Source organism: Helicoverpa armigera, chromosome 11 (assembly GCF_030705265.1).
Source record: "Helicoverpa armigera isolate CAAS_96S chromosome 11, ASM3070526v1, whole genome shotgun sequence".
In the NCBI taxonomy this organism is placed as follows: domain Eukaryota; kingdom Metazoa; phylum Arthropoda; class Insecta; order Lepidoptera; family Noctuidae; genus Helicoverpa; species Helicoverpa armigera.
The window spans coordinates 7,775,219-7,794,771 of record NC_087130.1 but is presented as its reverse complement, the minus strand read 5'-3'; the positions used below and the strand labels follow the sequence as shown (position 1 = coordinate 7,794,771).

The following is a 19,553-nucleotide window of genomic DNA, read 5'->3' as shown; positions in this document are numbered from 1 at the left end:
AAGTAAATACCTTTAGACTGCCTCTTCTCTTTTAGCAAGTGTATGCTAAAATTGACCATGCAATACATAATAAAGCATACGATCCACTCAAACAGCTAACTTATTTCGCTACTCAGTCTAGTTACATATTTATTGCAGACATCATATCAGTGCGGCTGAATCCGGCAGGTCCCGCGGGTGAAACTACGAGACTCCACTTCGCAGTTATAATTCCCCGGCGCTAGGCTAGCGATGATGTGATTTTACCAACTATTCATGAAGTACAGAACAAGTTTTATTACTGTTTGTGATGAGGCTGTTTCGGGCTTAACGGCTTTTTCTACGTAGCATTTATTTAGCAGACATATTTGACATTTTGGTATTAAGGAGTTGGAAAACGGCTGAGGAATACATTATGGGTAAATAAGCCTGTAAGTATCAGAACCTCATAAATAAAAGCGAAAATTTCTTTGAACATTAAAGTGACCACTAAGTACAAAATAATTACATATGTACAAACATTCCAAATCACAAGCATATTTACAGGTTAGTCATTTGAATGTCCTTCGAATTAAAGTACAGGTTACTAAAATTCTATGGAAATACGACGGAGTCATACCTTGTGAGGGAAAGTGTTACATGAATCAACCCCCCTAATTGCAAGCTAACCGAATGTAGAACAATACTAAAGTGTCGTTTTAACCTTCCTACATAACTTTAGTACAATTTTACAACCCGCACGAAAAAGCACATTAGCGAGAAACTCTAAGAAAAAGAAAAACCCGAATAAAATATTCAGCCGTTTGCTTACGAAGCGTCTTAACTCGTCGCTTACTGAATTTCGGTGAAAAAGGAATTATGGCGATTTAGTGAAGCTTAAATATTATTTACGATCTTACTTAACGTTAGTATCGCTTTTATTGATATGTTTGAAATATTAAATTGGCAGGTAGATGAGATAGATACGGGGTTTTGTCAGAATTTTATAAATAGAAAAAGTAATTTCTCGAGGAAATTGTCTTTTTTTTTCAATCTGAGCCATCTGAGCCTTTTATGTGAGATCGAATGTTCGTTGGTATTGTGATTTTTCTCAATGTTAAAAAAGTGAAGGTAGATTGATTTATTTCTTGCGATATGCTAATGATGAATTCGCTATTCAAAGAATCATATTTTATAGTAGAACCGCCAGAAAATTATCTACGAATATTGTTTTGAAGAAAAGTTTTTAGCAATTTTAATTAAGATGAAACCGAAAACAATAAAAAAGGGTCAAATTGTCTACTTCAATGGGGTGGAGGAACATATTCCTCCGTGTTACACTGAGCCCCGACGTACTAGGACTTTACACACATTTTATATAAACCACAATAAACCTTGGTCAATAACCTAAACATAGTTAAACATATTAAACTGGCTTGAATACCACATGAAACGCCCACATAGGGATACAAACTAATACACATTAGTAAACGCATTAAAGTAGAGGCGGTTTGGCACAGCCCTGCCCCCCACCACTGTCTCACTGAGTAGACACGGACCCCTGTTGACGTCACGTAAAAATATTTTAGTGGTATTACGCGCCGTGCAAACTTCGATAGCGCGATGCAGGTCGTCTTCGGTGGCGCAGTCAAACAGGTATTGCAATTTAAGAAAGGGGGTGATTTCTTTACATGTGTAAAAGACGTCTGGTTTTGATGTATGAATTAAAAGTTTTTTTTTAATGTTTGTGTTTGTAATATAGTCTTTGTGTCTATTATCTCGATGGAAGAAGAGGGGTGTTTAATGTTTTTTTTTGTCATTTGTGTTGTTATCAAAATCTGTCCTTAATGCAATAAACACCCAGATAAATACTTATCGAAAAAGAATTATACAATTTAATATTCGATTCGAGTTTCTTAAGAAATGGCGCTGTCGCCGTAGCGCTCCGTGACGCGGGTTCCAATCCCGCAAAAGCATTGTGGGATTATGTTAATACGTGTCATATTTACAAACTTAAACAAATAAATAAACATCATCATCATTTTCCGAGCCTTTTTCCCAACTTTTTCCAACTTTGTTGGGGTCGGCTAACGACTGTCAAAGATGTTCAATGACTCACTAGTCACTACTGACTGACTACAATTTTACGTGCCCTCCAAAACACAGTCCTTCATTGATGCCTAAGATATACTTAGAAAATACATACAAACTTTAGAAAAGTTGTATTGGTCCTGACCTGGAATCGAACTCACACGCTTATACTTGAAAGGTTGGTTCTTTACCCGCTAGGCCACCACGAGTAAACAAAAAAATAAACATAAGTAATATATTTTTTTATCAATTTACACCAGTTCATGAGAAGTTCACCAGTTCATGAGAAGCAACGCAGCAATCAAACCGCTATTCATCTATTGTCATATGTAGCAGAACTAAAGAAAAAAAAAGAAGGTTATATTATTTGACTGTCCGTCCACGTAACGAAAGACATGTTGATTATATTATTACAATTCCCCATCGTCCGAGAACCCTTATAATCACGTTATATATAAGTGTCCTCTGAACGTGTATGGAATGTCATGCATGCCACATTACTTAGTAGAAATCCAAGTTTTATTACTTGACCGATGAAGAATTTATAACAATAAATATTTTACAAGAGGTAGAATAAAAATATTCTACTTATACCCTCGAACTACCTACCTACGTATGTAGATAAGCTACTAATTGAAAGCGCAAGGCCTTAGATGTCGTGGGACTAATATTAGTAAAAATACGTTTTGTTTCATTTTGTAGTCAGGTATTTGTTGTCTTAACAATCTAGTTTTAGTTGCCAATAGTATCGAAATTTAATATGTTCTTATTTCGTTTAGCTGTCACGTTTTATATGAGGATGGCTTTTATGACACATTTTTTTCAGTTAAAAAATACATATAAAATAACCGACGAACCAACATACAAGTGAACATGAATAACAGTCGTAAATCAAAGTATAAACGTGTCATAAATGTCAGCTGAATTCCAGAGTTATCGCAAAACAAGGTAGACTGACAATTTATAGTCAGCTCAGATTGAAATCAGGCATGCAACTATATGACGTCACGGACGTGAAATAGATTGTTATCGCTTTTGATAGAACTATTGTGTAGTAATTTTGATGTAAAACTGAGTTTACAGAGGCCTGACTAAAGGTGTGTCAGGGTGCCAATACGGTTAGAAAACCCAAGGAAAGGAATAGCGTAGGTGGTTGGCTAGTCTTTTACAGATATTGGAATAATCTTCGATAAAAATAGGAAATAAAGTATCTAGTATTTAGCATAGGACAGGTGCAAATTAGAACCGTAGATATAGTGCCTACTGTCACACCGGACGAATGAAAACTTATCGCATGGACGAAACTTTCGCGGCGTCAAAATAATGTATCGATGTTTGTTTTTTTAATAGTTGATCCCATAAGTTAAGTCCTTATAACAATACATATGTTAACGTACTTACTTTCAGAATATTGATATGTTCTTTATTTATTTATACTAAATACTTATAATATGAGAACATAGCAACAAAAAGAATGGCTCAATAGGCAGATTCAGTGGCGGCGTAGCATCGGATGGCACCCGGGGCGAACTACCCATTGAGCACCCAAAAAAACGACAAAATATAATCACGTAAAAAAAAAGTTTCGAAATCATTAATGATGCTTTTCGCTAGGTTTAACATTAAGAAACCGGAGACAGATCACTGCAAAGTTATAAAGCGCTAGCGAAGCGGGTCCGAAATTTATGAGTTTTGGGACACAAACATGTCTTTAAAACACGGCAAATTAAGCCGCGAGCGTAGCGAGCGAAAATTGAGTTTTGGAATACAACAGTACCCAAACAAGGTTGAAAAAAAGGGAGCGTAAAGTGAAGAAGCCGCGAGCGTAGCGAGCGCGAAATTTTAGATGTTTGGGAAGCAAAGATACCTAAAGAAATAAGAAAAGGCCAGTTTAAAGTGAAAGGCGCGAGCGCAGCGAGCGCGAAATTTTTGAGTTTTTCACCACAACAGTTCCCAACAAGTTTGGAAAAAACACTGCAAGGTGCGAGCGTAGCGAGCGCGAAATTTTTGAGTTTTGGGACACAAAAGTCCTCCAACGCTTACAAATAGCTTGGAAATATCCAACGTGAAGTGAATTTTCTAATTGTTTGTTTGAGGACTCTCAAATTAAACTCAGAATTTAGCACAAATAAAAAGAAACCGTGACTGAAGTTAGCGTCAGTTGTTTTTGCTACTTCTGCTTTAGCTTTTTGTTAGATTGAGGACTCAAAAAGTAAGCGCAGAACCAATAATAAATTAATAGAAAACCGCGAGCGAAGCGAGCGGATTTTTTTTCTAACTTTGAGGAATTAAGTAATCAGATAAAAGCAAAAATACAAGAGAGGGGTGACAGTCGGAATGAGAGGGGTGTCATCTCTCTTAGTAAATGGTAGTGAACCTAGGCTTTGTAGATTAGAATGGCACCCTTAGTGACTTGTCCCATCTGCCCGCGCCATCCTGGTGCAGATATGTGCCGACCGAGATGGCACCCCCCGAGATGTGGCAACCGGGGCGGACCGCCCCCCCCGCCCCCCCCTTACGCCGCTACTGGGCAGATTATGAGCGATATGAAAAAATGCGTCGTCATGAAATATTCTTAATACTCTGTTGCGTGTATAATCTGAATGGTTTTAATCTCATAGATAATCCGGCCTAAGCTGATTAAGCATACTTAGTTTACATCCGACGACCTACATCCTACTGACTTGATTTAAATGAACTGTTACCGTATAATGAGATAAAATAGTATGAACAAAAGCCTATTATAGGTGCATTTCTGTTTTGATGTACAGGTATATTTCAAGAACAAGCAGAAAATCTATGCACGAAGGCTTTCGAGCTTGTGCTAACGAACACTGGCATAGTATATAAACCTAGATTATTAAGCATGCCTCCCTGTTTCAAGCTACGTGTAAAAAGATACACCAATTAGTCTTATTATTGCTTGAATACGCAGTAGCTTTTCTGGACAACCATAATTTGTAACACAATATCGAAAATTCGTTACAAAACACCGCGGATGGAATAAGTTATGAGAAAATCTGTCGAAGAGTTGAATAAGAGATGAGTTTTGAAAAAGCCACATCGCAAGAACGCCCACAAACGAAAGATAATTTATATTGTATGAGGGTATTACGGAATTCTCTGTGTGTCAGATCATAAAAACTTGTTTATGAACAATGTATGAGCCTGAGGCCAGCTTTAGAATACATCAACTCATATTTTGTGTATTTTTATTATTTTTTCAAAGATTCTATTGGCGAGTTTGTCTATTTTTTAGTAAGTAGGTCAAGTGATTCAGGACTTTATTTTGTAAGGTCATTTCTTTATAGTGTTTGGTCTGTTGTGAAATAGCCGGTATTTTCTGGGCCATAGAATTTGCGAAATTCAGAATCCAATCTGAAAGACCATAAATTCGGGTAAAAGGATTGACTACAATACCGTCACATTGGTCAACGCCAGCGTCCTCAGCTGTAGCATTAATTTGCATACTGTCCGACTTCATAGAATATTCAACAAGTTCCCACGGCCCTCGCGTGGGGAACCCGGTACCACTAACTTTAACTGAGGGCTTTAATATTTTCACCGCTGTACCCTAAAGGTCATGGAAGCATGATTCGTTAATAATTATGCACATTGAATCGTGCGAATGGTTCGCATTATTGGGGTGGAAAAAAGTATTGAAATTAATTTCGATTCATGGAAGCTATTTAGCCGTAATGCGGCTTATGATGATTATTGAGGAATTTAAAAAGCTATGAATCAGATTAATGTTTTGGTTGGCTGTGTAATTACTTAATTAGTGTGCTTATTTTCTTTGTCCATTGCTTGCGATCAGAACAGATAAATGGTCGGCTTATACAGGGTATCGCACTTATTTTAAGGTACCTACATAATAATATAAGATTTTTATTCATGAGCCATTTGGATAAGTTTGTTCTATTATAAAAGTAGGTAATCGTGTTTCATACTAAGTAGATAATCAGTTCTTTGAAACTTAAAAAAGGCTAATGAAATTCATAATCTAGTCTAGATTCCAGTCTAACCTGGTTTACCGAGATTGATTAAGCTAATGGAAAGACACGCACCTTTTACGACAGAATCGTACGGAAATGTTCGCGGCGCCAACAAAACAGTTTTGCTCAATAAAAATGGGTGAATGACGTGTCAGGGTGGAGCCCTGTTTTTCTGTGAATAGTGTACACCTGCCTTTAACTACACTGATGGTATCTAGCCACCTAATTGAATGTTAATGTTCTTAAACAATGGAGGTGGTAGTTGCCTTTATTTCTTAACATTTTCGAACTATAAGTAATGGAAAAGAACTTGGTTAAAAATCCTTTCCATCTAAAGTGCTGACGGATGGTTTGAAGTTGACTATAAATAATTGTACCAAAGTGCAGCGTTTTTATTCAGCGCGCTAATTAATAGTCTTCTACTACACATTCAATTAATCACATTCATTCAACCACAATCGGACCAGCTTTGTTCTATTGTACTTACTGCGCTGTCATCACTTTACGAATTACTAAAGTTTATAAATGAGTAACAATGAGTCACGAACTAAATAGGTTTCGTTTTTAACAAAGAAAAAACAAGTTTATCTTTATCAAAGGTTTTACGAAATTGAGTTTGTTGAACCCGAAATTAGAGGAACTCGGTTCGCACGTAGTAATTTTCATTAAATCCTTGTGAATTACTGTAATTTTAGGGAAGAAGCTGAGCTGCCCCTTAAAACGAAGTTTTATTTTTAATCCGCTCAATAAACGCTGAATAAAATTATGTTGCCTGCGACGGAGGTTTAGTGTTACCACTTTGAATAAGATGACTTATTATTCAAGTATTAAAAGCTATGTTATAGTGTGTGTCATAAAGAAAACTGACCGTATAAGTAGTAGTAAAAGTCTGACGATGTCACTCTGCATAGGTAATTACAAATGTAGGAGGATCTATCGACACATAAACTTATCTATTAGTAGGAGATCTCTCTGTAGTGATAAGAAAGAAATAAAATAGCTAATTCGTTTTATAATTTCAAGAAATAACAAATCTATAAAAAAAAACTTGAAGTATAATTTTACAGTAACAGAAATCGACCATAAAATACCCCTACTCTCTTCAACAAGCATTTTTTCCTAAGTACGTATGTACAAAAAGCAGCCATTATAAATCTATTATTACAACCTTATCCTTGAAAACGTATGCAGCAGTATTTATTCTAGGCAGGACGCGCCCTTGCAGTGGCCTTGTGCTTGCAACTGAAACTGATATTTTTCTTCACTCAGTGTGCGGGAGCCAAAGGTCTTTTAAGCTACGGAACTAATCGGATTAGACCTTTGATAGAATGCACGTTTTAATCTCATTCCCAATATTTGTATTTCATTGACCTTGAAAATGTAAGCTTAGAAAATAATTGTCTATTTTAGGGAGTGTGTCATGACAAAACGTTTGGTTCAGACTGTCGGTATTTTTTTCATTTGGCATTTGTGTAATGCGTATGTACGTGTTTGTTCAAACAAAACATTTAAAATGCCTGGTGACCCGGATCGCGTAGGTTTGGTTCAAATATACTCAAACCGTGTAGGAGTATTTACGCTTGCGATTGGGGCCAAAGCCTAAGCATCCGATTTTCCAAATAAAGCTTCGGCGATACATTAAATCCTATTTGTTTTGCCAACCTTTTTTTATTACTCGTCCAATCAGAGCGAGCATATCTACTCTCTATGGCATGTTAATAAAATGGATGCCGATTAACGACTCTTTTATTGCCGCGTAAATTCTAAGAGACAATTAATTGACTCTATGTTAACAGAAATGAATTAACCCACTTAAGGAATAGTTTCCTTGAGAAATAAGTAATGAGGTTAAGTAAAAGCGTGATTCTGCATACTTCATTGTAATTCTTTTCAGTATTCTAAGGACGGCATAACAAAAACTTTGTGAAATCATTGTAGATTTCAATTCTATTGAATGCAAAAGTTAAATCGATGCGGGAACCTTGCGGAAGAGATTTTATGCAAACCGAATATTCAATATGCATGGAAATTAAATCGATAATGGTGATTTTGTTTACAGGGTGAAATTAACTTCAACTATTTATACATTTTACGCATTTTTACGTAGTGTGGTGAATACATTCACAACGAAGAAAGCAGAATGTCTACCTATGCGCAAAACAAATGCACTAAGTTTATCAATACTTAGATCAATACTTAGAAACCTACAATATTAAAGAAGTTGATAAATAATAAAAACCCTACATTTAGGCTGACAGCGGAAACAAAATTATACTACAGTAGCACTTGATTGAAATGACCCCAGCGAAGTACTTAATTCACTAAAGAGAATTTCTACCAAGAAACGCTCCTGGCACTTGAAGATAATTGTTTATTTAACCTTAGAATTAACTAAAGGTACTCAATGATAGAACAGTATTACGCCTGTGGTTATATTACAGGTAAACTTAATTGTGTAGTTGAGCTGGGTAGAATAATTAACTGTGGCAGCTATGGTACGGGCGGCAACACAACTTTGCTTTTAAGATTAGGTGCTAGGTATATAAGACTGTGGCGAAAACTTTTTGATGCGGCGTACGTGTGGATGTTGAGACGCTTTATATGCATGTGGCATACTTTTTAGCGTTGTGTTGGTTTCGTTTTGAGAGTGATTTTAAGTTAGAACATTTGCAAGTTTCTAGCAGATTTTGTTTATATTTAAATCATAATACCTGAGAGAAAAAAAGGGTGTTATTTAATTCAGTTGAACAATCTAGTTATTCTATATCTAATATCAAAGACATTAAACAACGCGAAACTGATATTTACCACAACAGTGATTCGCAAAAGCCTTTCAGAAATAATATTCGGATAATGTACAAAAATACTGGATGGATTTCAGCGGGTCTTCGCGGACGTATTTCATAACGTATAACAATGGAATAAGTCAAGCAGGGAAACCTCAAAATATTACACTCCGAACATTTTGAACAATGATCGCGCAAAAATATGAATTGCTATGTTATTTTACTGCAATAGTTATGTAGGCAAATGCTTGCGTAAAAAAATGTTCCGAGGTTTATCTTGCCTCACTAACGATCGGGAGTTACATGACATCTACATGGTTTGGGTCAGAATTGTGTACTAATTAGTTTATAACTGTTAAACTTTTTATTTATATTATAGTGCAAAAGCATTTGCGCATACACAAGTGCACTCACTATTCCTTCACTCTCATAGCCCGATGCGACGGTAACCCGACACGACCGGAGAGAGATCAGGGCCAGGACCGACATTAACGCGCGTTCTTAATTTTATACTCACATAAAAAAAACAACGATTAAATAGAACATCTTTGTGATATTCGTACCAATAGACACAAAACCTTTATCTATGTCGTGGGACCTATTTTTACACGCCAAGGACGAAGAAAACTTAGTACAAATAGCTTATCTAATTCTAGCTACGAACAATTTCGTAGCACTAACTACGGTAATTCGTAGCCCGTCGTAGGCGTAGCATTTCTCTACGAACAATTTCTTCTGTTCGTAGACTTTAAGAGTATAATAAAGGTAGCCGGGTAAAAGAAAAGTACTTTGGGGAACTTTTACCTATGTATAGTTGGTTATGCATACCACGTGGTGTATGTACAAAGTAGTAGGTGACCTGTAAAAGGGTCAGAATCTAATAATGTCTAAATTTTCTTGAACGCTTGACTTTTTAGAGTGTCGATGTGTCATTATGTAAGCTAGGTATAGTCATTTTTAATGTTGTTCGAACTTCAGCACGTAAATAAAGATGAAAAATTGATTGCTGTTGGTTTTAATTACGTCATCTCCGCGTTGCGTGTGATGCTTCATAATCAACTCTTCGCGTATTATTATATTATCTACCAACACCTGTGGTTTCTCTCCTAGCGTGGGGGAAGTAATTAACTTATGAACTGTAAAGATTAAATAACATCTCCGACCCTTCTCGGCTGAAAACCACCAAAATCAGTTCAGCAATAATGAAACATGACATGAAGAAACATTGTTAAACATTTTCTCATAAATAAAAGCAAATAAGTAAGTACAATGAGACGTTAAAAAATTGCACAGGTTACCAACTTACCAATTGAAGATAAAGTAGGTCAAACCTGTATTTTCGTCCCTTTACTTGCAATAAAAATAATCATAACTCATATTACAATCCCATTACCGCGAATAAGCATAAAAAATAAAGGTATAATTCAATGTTATCTCCCATATAAAGTGGCGGCTATAAGACGTAAATTTTGTTTACGTCCCCGAGTTTGTCGAGAGATATACAAATAGCGTTCCCTTTCTATCAATTTCATTCGTTAAGCTCGAGCGGTTTCTGCTCGGATCCTCGTCAAATATCTCGACTTCTCGAGTCATGAGGTGATTGTATAGGATCGAGCTCGCGTCTGCGATTGAAATCTTTTTTTGCTAATATCGGATAGTGTTTTGTTTGAGTTGTCATTACGTTAAGTGTAGTAGGTAGTTGTTGGGGAGTATTAAGAAAGTCTTTTGAGAAGGTATGTGTCCTACCTACGCGTGGGGTTAAACATTGTTGATATCCTTTTCTTGAATGAAGAATGAAATTAAATATTTTTTAAATTAATATTAAACAATTTTTATCGAAAAATAAATTAATAAGTAAAAAACAGTTCTATAGCTAACCGTATTGACGAATACATGAATAGAAAAGGACGTTTTTTTAGGTCTTCCCCTAATTTGCATTCAGATTAACGAGAAAAAGTGCTGAACCGTCTAATAAAGAACCACTTGCTGCGTGAAAAAGCTATGTAGGTTAACTCAGAGCTTAGTTTCCATTGTTTTCATATATAAGATAGTAAGAATAAGGTATATAAGATAGTAAGAGTAAGGTAAAATATATAAGGTAGTTTCCATAGTAAGAAGTGTAAGATAATTAGTACTTAAAAGCAGTTGCAAATGACCAAGATTGTAAGATTGCGCGATTGCGTCATTCGGTAGTTAAAAGACTCTTTCTTTAAAGCTGGGCAAGTAATTGGCAAACATGATGTCAGTTGAATGTTTTTTAATCCTTGATAGTATTTTTCATGGGAAAGTAAGTATTTTTGTATGTTACTTATCTTCTTTTCATGGCAAAAGAGCAGAAACGGTAGATACCTACGCTAGAGATAGATATAGACTTTTTGTCAGGATATAGTTTCTTAGGAATGCGGACGAAGACGAGGTATTGGATACGTTATAGAAATTATTGCCTACTTTCAGATTTTTACTAATCTAGCAACAAAATAATATAAAAGTTAGTAACAGATACTTTTTATACATTTTCTATAGCGGGATTAATGAAAGATCAGCACTTGAGAGTGCTCGTGACTCGACCGTTTTGGAAGATTTCGTTTAATCGTTCGTGATTGCTAGGAAAAGTTATTATGAAAGAAAATTTTTGAAAATTCGCCGGAAAAGTTTAGCGTGTGGCAGTTTTAATTAAAATTCCTTGGTTAGTCATGTGTAGTACACTTGTACAGTGTAGTTGGTATACAGTACGAAATTTTTGAAAATATTTAAGCTCAACATGCACCGACTAAGTGCATATTTTTCATCCAGCTCGTGTAGTGTGATTAAAAATATTTTTCTTAAAGTCAATTTAAAAAACATATCAATTGCATGATTTTCTATTACGTTAGACGAATATTAATTAGTGTATAACTGCTCCAGTAAGTACAACTAGGTACGTAGTTTTATATTGTGTAATTTATAATAATTTTCCATACTTAATTTGAGAGCCTATGGGACACAATAGGGCTGTTATTCCATAAATAATTAATGAGGTAATGAGAAAGCAAAATAGACCAACAATGGGTATTATCACGTGGGAACCAACCATTTGTTCAGTCCATCAGTCCAGCTGGCCTGTTCAGTTCATGAATTACATGATGCAACGTATTATTTGCAACAAGTTGGATTATTGCTTTATCGATCGTCTTCAGAAACTGATCCGTCATCAGTTATTGTTTGATTAATTAGAAATGCAATAACGACACGAAGGGCTAGTACATTAAATGTACAAAGGAGGATCCAAAAGGAACAGAGGTGAGGTGAGACTCCCTCTTGCTCACCCACATTATCGAAGGATATCTGATAACTTCCCACCATAAAAAAGTCAGATACTTATACAATTTTATAGAAGGTACCGTCCTTAGTATTTTATAGTATGAATAAATGTTTCTGCTCTGTTCCTTTACAGTCAGTGAGTAGCTACAGAGTTTATCCTGTACACATGAACAAAAGTAAACATACAAGCTCGTCAAAAGACTGACGCGTTAATTTTATTTATTTTCACAGTCACTGAAGCAAAACTGTTCAAAGCCTTTGAAAAATGATTCACAAAATCACCAGGCATTTGGGAATACAATAAAACTCATTTGATTAAACAACAACGGGTTGTGGTTTAAACGAATTGCCTGCGGCTTGAACACAATTTAATTGTACATTCTAGGTACAACACAGCTGTAATTATAAAGGAATTGTGAGAGCACACTGTCCTATGAGTATGAGTAAACTAATCAACACTGTTCAAGTTAGCAAACTTCACCGACTAGGTCATACTCAAACTACTATGAAAATCAATATGAAGGTGGATTATTGCAAGGTGATAGAATATCAATCACGAGAATATCTTACGTGAAATGCAAGTGTGTGAATTCCTATTCACATCCTTCCAGCATTTTTATTACCTAGAAAAACGCTTTGATTGCCAGCAATGAAAGTTAAGCCCTATAAATGACGTCATTGTGAAAATCCAGCGAATAAAAACCTGAATTCTGGCTACAAACGTAGAGTGTAACAAATACGCGGTCATATAGACTGGCCGTAAAATATTATAGCTCAACTGAAAATGTTCAACCGTGGGTTATAATGTCGTATATTTATTTTGCTGATGCTATGACGCTAAAAAAACTAAATTTTATGGGACTTCTAGTAGAAGTTTTAGCTATATTCCATTACTATTTTATACTTTCCATTTTCCTACCACATGTAAATTTCAACATGTAATAGACTTAGATGATACCTAAATTAAAGCTACAGTTTCAAGAGACCATAACCTATTTAAATAACATACGACTATACATATTTGGCTCTGTTTCCGAGGATACGACGTCGTATAGAACTGTCCATTACGAGTGACTTACTGAGTGCAATCTCCTGGCGGCGTCGTGTATGGACAGAATGTGGGTGATCTTGTACTTCTCCAGCTGCACCGTGTCTTTCGAGTCCCGGTAGTTGCCCACGTAAAGACCGGGCAGCACCTGGGAACAACAGAACAATATAACTGAGACTTAGGTAGGTTGGTTGTAGGTTTTAGACGTTATAAGGTGGTAACGTCTTCCTAAGACAAATGTTGTATTTTTCATGGGAACTCAAGGAAACCTATCGAAAATACTGTTATTCGTAATTCCTAGTGGAAGAAGTGCAGAACTGATATATTAGATATTTAATATTGTTATTGCTGCCTTTAAATATTTTACTCATTGAAATAGTTAGCTGTGCTTTTCGCAGTCAGTAGGGGTTATATTTAACTTAACCTAACCTATCTCTAAGGTTAGGTTTAACTTAGTACGAAATATTTTCTGCATTCCTATACGTAGATACGATTGTGGTCAAACAGTGGAGAGTGTAACAGCTGGCTGCAACTGCCAACGGTATCGTGTCAGTTGAGAATAAATTTTCATACGGAATTAAATCTGTCCAAGCTCCAGTACTATACACGGTACCTATTTATTTTTTCACAGTATGTTTTATGAACATGTATTTTATTCGTGTACATCAAAAGATAGTAGCTATTTACATACATATATTTACAAAAAAAATTTTATGAACATGTATTTTATTCGTGTACATAAAAAGATAGTATTTACATACATATCTCTAAATTCACTTCTCATCACAGCCAAACAGTGTCAACTTTGGTTTTGTTCGGCAATCACATTGTGATAATCCATCACACGATGGCACATGATTGCTTTGGAATAATATCAATCATGGCTAATGATCTCCGGGCTAATTAATTCACTGGTACGTAAACTTGTGCCTCGCCAAACAAACATGGGAGCCTACTGTTTGTGTAGTAACATGACATGGCATGATGCTATGCGTACACTTAAATTATAGCTAATCAAATTATACAAAAAAGCTATTGAAAGAAGGCTCGTGATAATGGTATTAATATGTTACCGGCCGAACCCGATTTTAGGACAAACCAGTTTTGCCTAGGCTCAACTAGTTCTTCCTATAAGCGTTAGGATTAACTAGTATAGCCTAGTCCAAACTAATTTGTCCTAAGCCTGATAGGACGGACCAGTTTAGGCTAGGCAAAACTAGTTGATCCTGATATAAGTACGCACACTCTAGGATAAACTGGTATAGCCTAGTCAAAACATATACATATCTAAAAGTCTAAATAAATAGATGAACTAAATAAACTACTCCGTGTTTAGAAAAATAATCATCTTTAGGGTCAATTCCTACTGAGAGCAGAGCGGCCGGCAGCGGGGTTGAGCGCGAGCGCGCGCGGGCGCGCCGCACATTGCCCGTGCTCTTACGGCTGCCGCCGCTGCTCTCTCAGTGGAATTGACCCTTATTAAACTATAATGATTCGTCGTTATGGATAAATTGATAAAACGAACAATCATACTACATATATGTAGCAAACTAACAAATAATAGGTATTTTTTTTAATAGAAGCAATAATCAAATCTCAAATTAAAATTGTTGTCGTTAAAAGTTATGGATAATAATTGGTAATACAAACAATCACACTATAACAAATAATAATGTTTTTTTTTAAAGAAGCAATAATCATACGAGTATTATGTTAATTATTAAAATTGTTATTTATTTTTACACGGTTTGCTTTGGTGGCACTTAGAATTGCAGAGTATCATTGCCTTCTTGCACTGGCATCTGTTTGTGGAACAGTTCTTGTTGCAGCCACATCTCACAAAACCTTGGCCTGATCCAACAGAATGTTTCGTAGCTGCAGTTCTCAACGATATTTCAGAGTGTTGGTTTACATTTGCTACCACTAAAAAATTTTGACCAACTAGGATCTAGACCAACTAGTTTTGCCTAGCCTAAACTGGTCCGTCCTATCGGGCTTAGGACAAATTAGTTTGGACTAGGCTATACTAGTTAATCCTAACGCGCATAGGAAGAACTACTTGAGCCTAGGCAAAACTGGTTTGTCCTAAAATCGGGTTCGGCCGGTAACAAATACAAAATTTTGAAAAAGTAAATTTTGCTGCTGCCTGCGCAACTGCGTACCTCGCTGGCTGGCTGGTATTGAATGTTTTAAAGAGTGACCTTACACTGTTCACTGAAATCCTTGCTTGCTCGCAAGATATATGTATTTTCTTTAAATCCTTTTAAAATTAATTACTTAGGTAGGTATAATGGTTTACCCGATATAACTTTTGTTTTTATACAGATGCAGAACGTTACTATTATAAAGCATAACAAAACCTCCGTCGCTAGGCTACATACATCGGCTATAATTAGGCGTGACCTAAATGACTACATTTTAAATATAGCTTTGAATATTTTAAAGCTAATGCCTATTAACTAATTAGTGGAAAATTTCACATTGTAACAAGAACTTCTAGAGTATAATTAATTTACTTTTAAATTATGAATTTGTGTAACTTCTGCCCCTGAATATGTTTGCGTCAGAGTTAGGTCCAAACTGGACTAGAAAGTTCTGCATTAATCCAGGTTCTGAACTATTCTGCGTAAAATATTAATAGATAAATTATTTATCGAAATCTACCACAGTTTTCCTAATTTATAGCTAAACTTTTCCATTTACAATATCAGTTTTTCTTAGTTTTCATGATTGATGGAGCCAAGTTCTGACTTCTATGCTTATTATTCTACACCATGGACCTTATTAGAATGCAATGAACTTTTCGAAATTTTTCAAAAAAATTGAAAAGTACTTATTTATTGTTGGTTTTATACATATATTTGCTTTTTAACGTTGAGATAGAATGGTGAACAAAAATTAGGCTGTTAATTAACATACCTGTACTGAAACGATGGCGTATCTATGAATTATTGAATGCTCGTGAATCTATAATCACTGTACCGCGATCACGACGCATCGCTTATTGCATCGCGATAATTGCCTCCGGGACTAATTGAACTCGAGCCGATGTGTAACAACCCTAATCACATCCTACTAATATCCTACTTCCTACTAATATTATAAATGTGAAAGTTTGTGAGAATGTATGGATGTATGTTTGTTATTTTGTCGCGCAAAGACGTCTGGATCGATTTGGTTGAAATTTGGTATGTAGATAGGTGATTAACATATAGGCTATTTTATCTACACACCACGCAGGCGAACGTAGTGGTAGCGGAGGAAGCTAGTATAGCTTCCTCTTGCGGGTTAATAAGTTTGTCGGTAAAAACTACGTTGTTAATTAAGATATCTGAAGTGAACTGATGGCTATGTGGGAGTATCCACGGATTATTGAATGCTCATGAATCCATAATTACAACATCACCGCGATCATGACGCATCGCTAATTGCATCGCGATAATTGCCGCCGGGACTAATTGAACTCGAGCCGATAGGTAACAACCCTAATGTGACGCGACGATAATGATACCGTTCCGAGTATAACATCGTTTATCAATCGATGTTGGATTAATTAAATTGTGCTTTTACTGTGTGCTGGTATTTTTGATAGGACGCCATGATGGCTTTTTTGCTTTGTCACTTTCTGCGATCAATAATTATCTATGGTTGCTTTATTTATTTCAACCTGCCTGTCATTGCTTACCTACTATGCTGATTAGATAGCTTTATCCTTATATTTAAAATAAGAACTCAAGAACAGTAGTGAAAGGATTAAACTAATTATAAAAATAGATATGTAAAAAAGGTTGATTCTTAATTGGTTCACAACGGAAGAATTGTTAATTATGCATCAATCCAATTGATTACATTAAACTTGTATTGCCTACTATTCAATCACTGACCTAATTCAATCAATGCTTTTGAGTTAGTAAACGTTATCTATAGAAATAAAAATGAATTGTTGTTCGTTAGTCTGATTAAAACTCGAGAACGGCTGGGCCGATTGAGCTGATTTTGGTTTTAAAATGTTTGTCGTAGTCCAGGGTAGGAAGTTCGCCGGGTCAGCTAGTACCTAGTAAAATAAATATCTTGTGACGTTGCGGTACTAAGCACTTCCAATGTTACAAAGTAATAATGATGTTGGAAAATAAAGCTTTAGCACTTTAAAACTTACTTAAGTCAAATTCCGATGCCAATTTTCGTAATCCTAGAGCGTAGACAACAATACTTGAATCAGCGGTAAAATTCCGAGAAAAGGAACAGTTTGCTCATTACAACACAATAATGAATATTCAATGCCTTGTTTAACAGTAATTCGAAAATTAAGTCGACTATACTGTTGCGTAATAACTTCACAGAAATTACAAAACTTCGTCCTTGATGTAAACGTTATTTTTTTGCTGCAGAAGTGCTATAACGCGGTTAAAATTTACGAGGCATCGGCGGTTTCAAAATGTCTGAATTTTACTTCCCAAAAATCTGTGAGGTTTTCCTCACATGATTGAAAAGGCTTTCACGACGAAATTATTTCATGAATTTGTAAAATGCGGGTGTAATACTTTCGACACGATTGTGGCTTGAATATGAATTCGCTAAGTGAATTTGTTCGTTTAAAAAATAAGTAAACGTTTGACGTTGACATGAGTGGGTATCTACCACATGGCTACGGATTTAAAACCTTAAACAGATTATAAAGCATATCATTATTCTATCGGTACGATAATAATAAGATTGCCAACGAAGCCCAGTAAAAGTTATGCATTTTTGCTCCGTATTTATAAGGTTTTAAAAGTCGTTGCACATTCCAGTATTTTTATTGGCATAAGTGGTGGGCTGTTTTGGTGTCCCCATTTTTAAATACAAATCAAATACATGAACAGTTCACAGGGAATGCAATCAAATCTCCGCAGTCGAGCAATACATTTATTTTGTTTTTCCAATTTTGTAGCTTGTAGCTTGTAAAGTATTGGAGCGGGCAATTAATTGGCTCGTAAAATAGAATTTGTGCCAAAATGGCGACGCGAGGCACTTGCAACGACAAACGGTACAGTTACGACCAGATAATGTTCAGTCTATGATCATTTTACACTGAAAACCGCTATAAAATTATATTGTATTACACACTTGAGACTTTGTGACTACAATGAGAGATTGGGTCAAAAAACACCTTAAATACTTAATAATAAATATTTTTTATTACTAGCTTTAGCAGGTGCTTTACCTTTTCACCTTGGAATGAAATTAATTTTACAATTAAGTCTGATCAATATAAGCTACTGTTAAACGTTTAATTGACCTTCTCATAGCCAAAATGCCCTGTATATTGTACATGCCTAGAATGTTGAATGTTCATGAAGCTGTACAGAGTGCAGAGTTCATAACGGCTGACTTGTTTCATTTCGTCCACGTTCTGACATTTACAGCAGAGGTCAGTAGTCTTTGCAATTAAATTTTAACAGAGATTAGTTTATATAAACCCTTAATTTTTAAGACAGTTAACGTAATATATTAGTTAACGTATTTGGCGTGTTGCAAAGCTTGCTACCAACACCTGAATGAAGTGACAACCAAGACCACTCTATCAAGAGTGATGATGATCAAAGGAGAACAAGATAGGTGTACGAAGATCCACTTTTTTACGTCTGAAGCTTTGAATTGTTTGACGAACGCGACAAAAATACTTATTTCTGAAGCCCTAATATAGGTCAACAAACATTCAAAAAACACTTTCGCAATCACCGCATTTTTTCCAGATAGCTTATTTCCATAATTTTCCCCGTGAATGCAAACGGACAAAACATATCCCGAGCATAAAAGCGAACGGAGAAAACTGTTATTCAGAAATGTTACGAGCATGCGTGGAGCTTGCGGCAATGGAGTCAACAAAGCGGACAGGTAGGCAACTAGGCAATATGTCTGCCATCAAGATTCGTAACTAGTGACAGCTGCGAGCTTTATTACACTGGATTGCAAAACAGGGGAGGAAAATATGAACCACGTACGGGATATCAAAATAACTCTCGTGGTGAAATTATCTTTGTTTTGCACAAGGCAAGATCTTATAAAAATATACCTACTTAAGCGCAAGATTTAACATAATTTAGCAACATAATTTAAGTGTGATAAGAGAGATAATTTATCCAAAAAGGTACACATAAGAATTTCCAACCAAAATTACAGTGGGCATTATAATGAGGTAAACATGAAGCCAAGATATTATGCCAGTGGGTATAAGTACTTAGACACACACAATGCTACTGTGTCCTTATCATTAATTTCATTGCAGCGGAACCCGTGCTGTTGACGGGAATTTAAAATAAACTCATGATATGAGCTTATCAAGGTCGGTGTCTGTCGGCCTCGTGAATTATTTTCATTAGTAGGTACTGATTG

General features: G+C 35.7%; 1 protein-coding gene across 2 annotated transcripts in view; it reads right to left on the bottom strand.

The window, feature by feature from the left end:
* Positions 1 to 19,553, bottom strand: part of LOC110378089 (dual specificity protein phosphatase 22) — a 40,681-nt gene that overhangs the window by 12,702 nt on the left and 8,426 nt on the right. For both annotated transcript variants that reach the window (XM_049850952.2, XM_049850951.2), the window contains exon 2: positions 13,210 to 13,326. In XM_049850952.2, the coding sequence (XP_049706909.1) occupies positions 13,210 to 13,326 (117 nt within the window). The remainder of the gene's footprint in view (positions 1 to 13,209; positions 13,327 to 19,553) is intronic.